Genomic DNA, 9,432 nt, shown 5'->3' on the forward strand with positions numbered 1-9,432 from the left:
AGCTGGAGCTTCTCTGGGGGTGCGGGGAGAGGGGGGGCAGCTCCTGCCACTCATTGCACTCCCGGGGAAGGCATGGGGGGGCATGTGTTCCCTGTATCTGTGTATGGGGCAAGGGTGGGTGCTGCCATGTGTTTGGGGCCGGAGGCTGTGCTGAACTGTTCCTGGTGGGGGGGGCTGGGCCCAGGCTGTGCTTGGGGCAGGGCAGGTGATGGTGGCGCTGGAAGAGGGGATATGGGGGGGGCCTACAGCCACCCCAAAATTCACCATAATGCCCCCTGCCAGGAAGAGCCTGGCGCAACCTCCAGCCCTGACCATGCAGTGGCAGCCTGCCCTTGCCCTATGCACAGATCTGGGAAGCACATGCCTCTTCTGGGGGTGTCTCAGTGGTGGGAACGGCCCCCCCCAGACAACCTGCAGCTCTGTCCTGTGATCCACCCCGCCCCAGCTTTGTAGCCCCTGCTCCTGCCCTGCTTCTCCCTCACTGCAGGGGGCCTCGATCTGTTCCCCCTCCCCTGCCCCACCCCTTTCTTCTACAGAGTTACTGGCTTTACAAGCTGCCAGGCTGCATTCCTAGCAGTGTGCATGCTGCAGTTGCATGCATGCGCGTGGCATTTATCAGCAACATTATCTGCCATATCAGACAAAAAAACAGCCGATTGCCAATAATGTTGATTTTCCTTTTATTGGTGCTGAAACAATATGGACCAGTATGCCTCTAGAAAGTAGTTTGCTAAATATTTTCCCTGGGAAAGTTTGAGTTTGCTACTGATTAGCCTTGATTGTTATTGAACTGAATAATAAATTTCTGTGTCACATTTTCAGTTGGTAAATGTCAGAGAAGCTATTGCAGAGAAGCCCGTAAGTGGCTTAGAAAGAGTCAGATTAATTTATACAACAGAGGTAAATTAAACAACTAACACAACTTGTTTCTGTTACTGCAGTTTTATAGACTAGAAGCTAACAAGGCACCACCTGCTAAATTTATGTCTGATAAATTAGAGAGCTTTGTTTTTGTTCCTCTAAGTCTTGAAGCACTGAGTCCTGTACACAGGGTACTTTACTGACAGTTAATAATTTAAAATGTTCTAAGGTTTTCAGTTTTCAGGCTGTCAGCCAAATGCACACGGAAGCAAGTTGGAGCACCTGGGTGACTGCCTTTCAAAATGGGTCATTTGGTTAGACAGCCTTTGGTTAGAGAGCCTTTCATTGAAAGGAATCCAGTATCTGAAGTTTATAAGAGGCATCAAAGCAGTAAACTTTAAAAAACTGCATATTGATAAATTCCCAACCACTTCAGAGCCACATGTTAACAAATCGCCTTGTAGAGTAGTAACACTATAACACCACAACCTCTACTCTCTGGCAGCTGTTAATAACGAAATGACATTTTGGCTTTTTTGGGCAGTTTCATTGTTTGAGTCCCTTTTAAACCATGCTATATTTCTGGTCTGTTTTTAGTTAATGAAGGCCTGGGGTGCTCATGTAACAGCAGTTTGTTCTCGGGATGCCAAATCACTAGTGACGAAGCTTGGAGCGGATGATGTAATTGATTACAAGTCTGGAGACACAGAAGAGCAACTGAAACTTCTTCCCTTGTAGGTATTGCTGTAGTTAGATATCTGTACTAGTGATTCTCAGCCAGTGTGCTGTGGCACCCTGGGGTCCCTTGAACTCCTTTCAAGGGTTTCCTGGGATTCCATGCAGTATTATCACTGTTAAGGGTACACATGTGATTCACAAAATAAATACAGATATTTTAAAGGAGAATCCATTGTCATAGAATCATAGAGAAGATGGGCTGCAAGGGACTTCCCAGAAGTAATCTAGTCCAATTGCCTGCCTGAAGCAGGATCATCTCTGTCCAAACCATTCCATACAAGGCATAATCTAACCTCCACATAAGGCTACCATCAACAGTGTTAACAGTGAGACCTGTTGTGGTCTTGCTCAGTTCTTTGCAACAGAAGAATTCCTCCATTATTTTTCAGTAGTCAAAAATAAGTGAGAACTAGGAATGGGCATTTGAGCAGTGCCTTGAGTTTAATGAGGGGTGCCTCAAGTCTGTCAAGGGGTGCCTTGAATCTAAAAACATTAAGAACCACTAATCTGAAAGATGGGTGGTAGCAAGCAAACAAGTTTTCGCTCCATATACCTTTTGGAGACTTGAATCTTAATTAGCTGATGAGACTCCCTTGTCTTCTGGGTTTTCAGCCTCCCTGTTTGTAACACTTCAAATTCCTAAAGCAAACGTTCCCCAACCTAGCTCTGAATATGGTTCGCAAAGTAACAAAAATGTAGACTACATGGTAGGGTTAAGACAGGGAAGATGGATTTTTGGGGAAAGAGTTCACTATTTAACCACAGATATGGTTGTGGTTTGCATAGTTATATGAGTTTCCATTCAAGCATTTTGAGGCGTTTTTACTAAATTCTGAAAGAGATCTCACAAACCACAAGAAGGGGACACTGAGGCATGGAACTGTTAGTAAATTGTTTTTGGTCCAGTGGTAAGAGCATGTCATGGGTGGGAATAGATTCAGCATTTCTCACTGTTGTGATAGTGTTCGAATGATATTGTAGCTGTGATGGTCCAGAAAGTATGTGAGAGGCAAGGATTTGTGTGGGTGATATCTTCTATTCATTGGACTTAACTGCCTGGTTGGACTAGATTTAGACAAACTTTGTTTGGCAGTTTTCTTGTCTGTTAGCTGCTCCTGGCAGTGTTTCTCCTCCAGTCTTATAGACCTGCAAACTGTTTGTGACCTGGTGTTTCCTCAGACCTGAAGAACACACTGCATTTGAAAGCTTGTTTAAGTCTATTCCAACCACAGAGTTGCTTGGTCCAATACAAGATACCTCCCACAGAAATCTTTGTCTTCAGCATTCCTGACACTCAGTACAGCCATGTCAGATAAGTAACACATGCAGCAAGATATGTACGTTTATGTTTAACAATTTTCCTTGGAATCAAAATTTGTCCTTGATAGGATTTTTGTAGCTTCTTTTTTGAAAGAATTATTCAGATCGATGTTTTGATAATTATATTTCAATCCAAATAATTTTATAGTTAAGTTTTATAGTAAAATGTTAGCTGGAAAAAAACCAAGAAGCTCTAGAATATGTGAACCTGTCTTTAATATTAAGGCTTGGGAAAACAAGCAGGTTACACTGACTTAAAAGAGAGCAGGGACTTACTGCAGAGCAGGTGATGCATGGTAACTATCTGTGTGCTACCCTAACTTTACGATAAGTGGAAGGTAAGCAGCTTAAAACATATAAACTAGCTGCAGCTCTTAGGCAACTTCTCATTCTCTTTTAACTTGGAGTAATTTGTTCATTTGTTCATACCCTAAACAATTAAGCCACTGTGCAGTGACATTGTTAGTTTATGTGTTGTGCCTGTAGTGCATGAGTAGTAACCATAATGTCCTTTGTGTTCAGTAGGCCTGGGGCCCAGTGAACTAGCATTTAGCTTGAGGTTTGGGACTTTGCTTCTTTGCTGTAGGCAATTTATGTCAATACAGAGCATCTGCAGATGGGAAATTTCAGCTTACACCACTCCCTGCCAAGAGCTAGCTGCACTCTGAATTAAGTGAGATAATGACAAGACTCTTCCTTTGTATTTTCAGAACAACACAGTGATTTGTTTTTTTTTTAAGCATGTCCTTTGCCTGTCTCCAGGTTTGATTTCATCCTAGATAATGTTGGTGGATCCACTGAGAAATGGGCTCTAAATTTCCTCAAGAGGTGGTCAGGAGCTACATATGTCACTTTAGTAACGCCCTTTCTACTGAATATGGATAGACTTGGTGTAGCAGATGGCATGTTACAAACGGGAATCACTATGAGTACTAAAGCTGTGAAGGTATGTTAACAACATGCAATATTTTAATGCTTGGCAACAGACCATGGATGCAGCCAGTTTACGGGTAAATTGGGCAGCTGCTTTGCTTGGTCTCTGTATGCTCAGTGGGGCAAATTCAGACTTACTTCACTATTCCTTCTCAAAACAAAAAATACACACAGGTGTGATGCTAGTTAAGGAAGAATTGGCGTCTGTCTGCCTGCTGGGTCAGAGAGATAGGAGAGTCACAGTTCTTATTTTTTATTGTAGCTTTCTATGTGTAAACTTCCTCCTGAGTCCTGTTGTTTTGTCAGCACTAAATGCAGCAAGTAAATCCCTGCTCCAGACACTGGGAAGTACTTTTTGCCATGGATTTTAGCTGAGTGAAATCCTAACAAGATATATTACTCCGTGGCAGTTTTTTTTTGGCTAAACCACTCCTCATGGAGGGAAATCCCACAACAAGGCATTTCTTCTTTAATCTCTTTCTTCTGCTGTGTCTAGGTGGCAAAGTTGTCACCCTGATTATTCCTCTCTTCAGTGACTTCTTACTCTGAGCATGGGAAAAAATAAGTTTGTTTTTGGAGTGTTTTGTTCTGTTTTTGCTTTGTTATGTTTTTAGCCCTGTAGAGTCCCTACTTGATATCATTGTTGATGAAGTTGGGACTGAACAATCACAGATTAACCTTGAAGCAACTGCCAGGGTTTAAAAAAAACTTTAATTGTAGGGTTGGGGCGGAAGGAGGAGGCAGCTGCTGCTGCTTTTTTTTTTTAAGATACAGTAAATATATTTCACTGAGTTTTTAATAAGAGTTAATTATACTATGCTGACAGTATCAGATGTTGGTTATTGCCTCAAAAAATAGATATGAAACTAGCACAGCTGCTACATAGCCATGTGACCCCACAAGTATACCTTAGCAACCCATTGTCAGGTAGTAATGACTTTCATTCATCACTGCTGCTAGATTTGAACCATTGGCCTAGAGTAGAAGGACTCCGGTTCATTCAGTTCCCTTTGTTAATATATGTGAACATAAAACTTGCACAATAAAACCTTGCACAATTTGTAGTTTGCATAAAAAGTCCCCTCATTTCTGGCTGTACAGAAAAGTCTGTTCTCACAGCTAATTAACTTGTACAATTGTGCACCAGAATTCACTCTGTTCCTATTGTGGCAACGCAGCCTCCATGTCTGTGTGTCTAACCATCTGCTTTGATGACATTTTTATCAACTATGACCAATAATTCCAGCCCTTGAAGTCTCATCTCTTGTTTTGCCCCCTCTCTTGTTTTTTTTAGTTCATATTTTTAATTTGGTATATGTATGCCTGTCTATTTCAGCACCTCTGTAAAGGAGTTCATTATCGATGGGCGTTTTTCACGCCAAGTGGCGTATTTTTGGATGAAATAGCGGAACTGGTCAATTCAGGAAAGGTATGTCAGAATCAGTCATTTAACCTTCTGTGTTATTGCCTAAATAAATGCTGCTTTAATTTTAAAAAATGTTGTGTAATGGAATAGTAAGCAATGAAATGTTGCAGTAGGTTTTCCATGACAAAAATGTTAGTGTTACTTTAAAATCCTCCTCTCACAGGTAGTTCCCTTTCCAGTATATAGAGCTTACACATGAGTGTTTCTCACTGTTAATGGTTAATTGCAGGAATTTTAAAATATGACATCTAAGAGGTTACAGGTAAAGTGATTTACTGTAGCTGCTACTTTTGCCACTGGAAATTGTGAGGATGAGTTTGCTGCAGAGAGGGTGTGGTGGCAGATGGGCTGTGGTGTTATGACAGTGCTTGTGGCATCACAGATTTCCCTTAACCCATAGTGTTTGGCTTACTTCATAGCACCTGTGTACTGTTGAAATGCATTCTTCTGCCTACACACTCCTGTTCCAACTGAGCCAAAGCCAGAAAGGAGGCAGAAACAATTGCCCTGAAAGTGGTCCCTACTGTTGCTCCTGAGCACAAGGGAGACAATGATCCTGTGAGCGGTGATGCACAGTACACTCAGGAGTACTGCAGAAGCACTATAGACATGCCCACTGTATTCATTGCTTTAAGCACAAATGTCATAGCTTAAAAAGAACCCACAGCAAGTGCTTCACTCCTGTGTCCTTGTGCAGCCATACTCAATAAATGCTAATTCAATGAGGTGCAGAATTACCATTTTTTTTCCAGGGTTACAATTTGTTCAGCTTCCTGGCCGGTTGCAGCACATTTGTGTTCTGTTCTTACCTTGTATTCAAAACAGAAATGCAGAATATGCCTGTGAATGTCTGTTTGGAAACACCTATTTATGCTATAGAGAGAAGGCTTAATTGGCTTTCACCTGTCTAATAATCTGGACAGGTGAATGCTAATGCCATTTAGAATGTACGTCATACATTTATGGATGTCCTGATGTACCTTTTGTTGTAAGATGATCATGAGAATAAAGGTGTTTGCTTAGTCTTTTATTCTGTGTCTACAAAAACAGATCATAATATCAGAGGTTATTTATCTACGTAGTCATTATACCAGCAGTATGTAAGTTATTACTTTATAAAATGGTTTGAACATCTGTAGTGCTAAAGGTGTGGGAAGAGACTAAAATGCACTTAGCTTAGATCTTTTAATATTGTGCATTTGTGTTGCCAGTATACGCTGCTTCCCTTGGACAGAGGGAACCAATGTTCAGTGGCATAGAAATATGAAAAGGGGAGGTGGAAAAGAGAGGGATACATCTGTCACAAAATGTCCTGTATCAGAGTTATCATTGATACTTTTTTGTGAAACTGGATTATCCTAGGGGTGCTGACAGACCTGACAGTGGCTCTGACAGACGCAACAATTTGATGCATGATCAGCTACTGGAAGTGGCTGACAGAAGTGCATGGCTGCAGAGCACTTTAAAAAGGTCCAATCGGGTGACAATCTGAACCCTCATTATGAGTGTTCAGATGAAGGCACTCCAAATCAGCACACTATGTGCTCATATGTTCATTAATATCTGTCAACACGGCTGGAAGTAGGGCTTATCTGACACAGCTGAGCTCTGCTCCCCATGCTGTCTTCCGAATGGGAGCAAGGAAAGAGAGTGGAGGGAACTCATTCTGGGGTTTGCCCAACCAATGCTGGAGAGTGGGCCAGAGAGCCCCCCAAGGTGGGGATGGCTCCAGTCCATCTGCCCCTCTCTCCAGCTCTGGCCGAGTAACCCTCAAAACAAGCCCTCACCTCTCCCTTCAACCCCTCCCGTTCCAAAGAGAGCACCAGGGCTTGGAGGCAGGAAGAGTGGCTGGAAAGACACAGCCATTCCTAAACTGCACCTCATTTTGCAATCCCTGAGACCCAACAGCAAATGTCTGTTGGGTCCTGGGGATAGCTGCAACTCCTGGCACTTCCTGTGAAGCATCATGTGTTACAGCTGGGAGCTGTGTGTGCCCTCAGTGAAGATTTTAAAAGCTGAAATGCAGGGTGGCTGGCCCTGCAGGTGGGCATTGCCTGTTGAAGGCACTAGAATCCTTCATTTGCTGGTGGGCTTTTGGGTCAGATTTTCATTCTCATTCAGCATGCAGGCTGAATATGTTTTTGGGTGACTCTAACCCAGTCCTTTCAAAATTGTATTGAATCATCTTGTAAACTTTGCAAAGACTTTTTTTTTGGTGGGCAGAGAGGAGGGACGAATTGTCTACCGTGAGGTAGAACATTAAGAGACTTCTTGAGGAAGGGCAGGTCACTGGCTTTGTGCGGGGAAGCATGGCTTGTTTGGAGGATTCTCTTACTTCTCTCTTTGCTCAGGTTAATGATTTAAAGAGGTGGAAACCTTTAAAAATATGCACCTTAAGTAATTTTTAAGTGTGCAAATGAAAACTGCCCTCTGAAAGTGTAGTCCTGGAATTATTGCAATCTCACCATGAGGTGCTGCATTCCATGCACCTCTGAACGCGAGCTTCCAACATGAGGGAGACCATGTACTGTGGGTTCTTGTTCCTCCCCAACATGGGCATGCTCACAAGATGGTTTACTGGAAAATGCATTAATTTAACTATGTAATGGCAGTGTGTATTGCAGCTTTCGGATACCCCAACATGAAATACGTTTGGCTATCAGATCTCTATTCATTGGTGAGAGTTAGTAGATGATAACATGCTGCACACATGATGATCTTTTCAAATGCTTTTTATTTATACACAAAATCCTATATGGGTATCACAGCAACAACAACATTCCAACCCTACAACTCATATCTATCAGTTGTTCTACCTAATCATAGGCTACATGCATGCCAAATTGGCATATGATTTTTAAGTAGGTTTGAGCAGTCACAAAAGTGCCTTAGCTGATTTAAGAGATTTTTCTTCTTGGATTACTCAAAGGTGACCAAAAAGAATTCTCTCAGACTTTTTAAAAATATCTCCCCTCTAGGCAGAGAACATACTGGAGAAGTCTTACCGTGGGCCTCTGTACAGTGTGCTGACAAATAAATAAAATATCTGTTAATAAAATATCTGTTTGAAAAGACATTTCCAAAATAGTGAGTAGTTCCTAAAGGCAGAATCTTTGGAAAAAGGGGATTTGCACCAAGTAAATTTCTCAGCTCTTTTCAGTCAGGAACATGCACACACTTCTCACATGACTGACTGTATCTCACATGGGTTCATTACTTTTATTCTTTGTAAATTATTTGTAGGGAGCTAGCAGCTGGGAGCCTCCATCATGGGCCATAGGTATTGTGATAGGTGCTATACATGCACAGCAGCAATGCTGTCCATACACCCAAACAACTTAGAGTCTGTATGGCCAGGTATACACTAGAAAAGGTTTGCCAGGGTAGCTAAACCAGCACATAGTCCTTCCGCAGATGCAGCTTTTATTGGCAAAAATGGGCCTTTGCTGGCACATAGTATATACTGGGCTTTTTGTGAAGTCATTTGTCTTTGTGAAAAAGCACTCGTTGCTAGCATAAGCAACTTGTTGCATCTTAAGCCTGTCTAACAGTGTCACAACAAAGTATCTTATTATCTGGTTTTCCCCTTTCACTTGGAAAGAACTTGGCTGTCCTGTGCATGCATGGGGAGGATTGTGGGAAGGGGCTAGAGAGCCACTAGTGCTGGAGATGATTTGGCCTGCATCTTTGCTGTTAGGGATTGGTTAACCACCCATATGAATGATTGCATTTGGTTTTCACATAGTCTCTCAGGGAGGCCAGATAGCACTGGTTGAAAGCATCAAAAATTAAACCGTTAGAGGCTTTTCTGTGTGGATGGAGTGACTATTAGGGGACGGTACTTGAGTAAAAGCTTGCAGTAAAGACCTACCTAGAAAGCAACCCCTCCTTGTTAGGGTCAATTGGAAAGCTTGCACCTACACTTCTTAACTTAGTGCGTTTCACGCTTTCTCATTAGACAGTCCTTGACTTCAATTTGCGTTCCATATTGGCTGGCCAGAACCCAAAAGTGTTGATTACTGAGAGAGACAGCAAAGGCTGTCTGTTAAATACCCCATCTCATCAAAAAAAATAGTCTGACTACCACTCATTGTGGAGATGTAAAAACATGTTGTGATTTTTTTTTTTTTTTTTTTTTTTTTTTTTTTTTTTTT

At 42.1% G+C, this 9,432-nt stretch overlaps 1 protein-coding gene across 1 annotated transcript in view; it reads left to right on the forward strand.

Moving 5' to 3' along the window:
* The window catches only part of RTN4IP1 (reticulon 4 interacting protein 1), a 34,001-nt gene that overhangs the window by 18,828 nt on the left and 5,741 nt on the right, over positions 1–9,432 (forward strand). Inside the window, exons 6-8 of the mRNA XM_019520148.1 lie at positions 1,459–1,595; positions 3,682–3,865; positions 5,189–5,281. Coding sequence (XP_019375693.1) covers positions 1,459–1,595; positions 3,682–3,865; positions 5,189–5,281 — 414 coding nt within the window. The remainder of the gene's footprint in view (positions 1–1,458; positions 1,596–3,681; positions 3,866–5,188; positions 5,282–9,432) is intronic.

The sequence above is a fragment of the Gavialis gangeticus genome, unplaced genomic scaffold (assembly GCF_001723915.1).
Source record: "Gavialis gangeticus isolate Ggan-Ray unplaced genomic scaffold, GavGan_comp1, whole genome shotgun sequence".
In the NCBI taxonomy this organism is placed as follows: domain Eukaryota; kingdom Metazoa; phylum Chordata; order Crocodylia; family Gavialidae; genus Gavialis; species Gavialis gangeticus.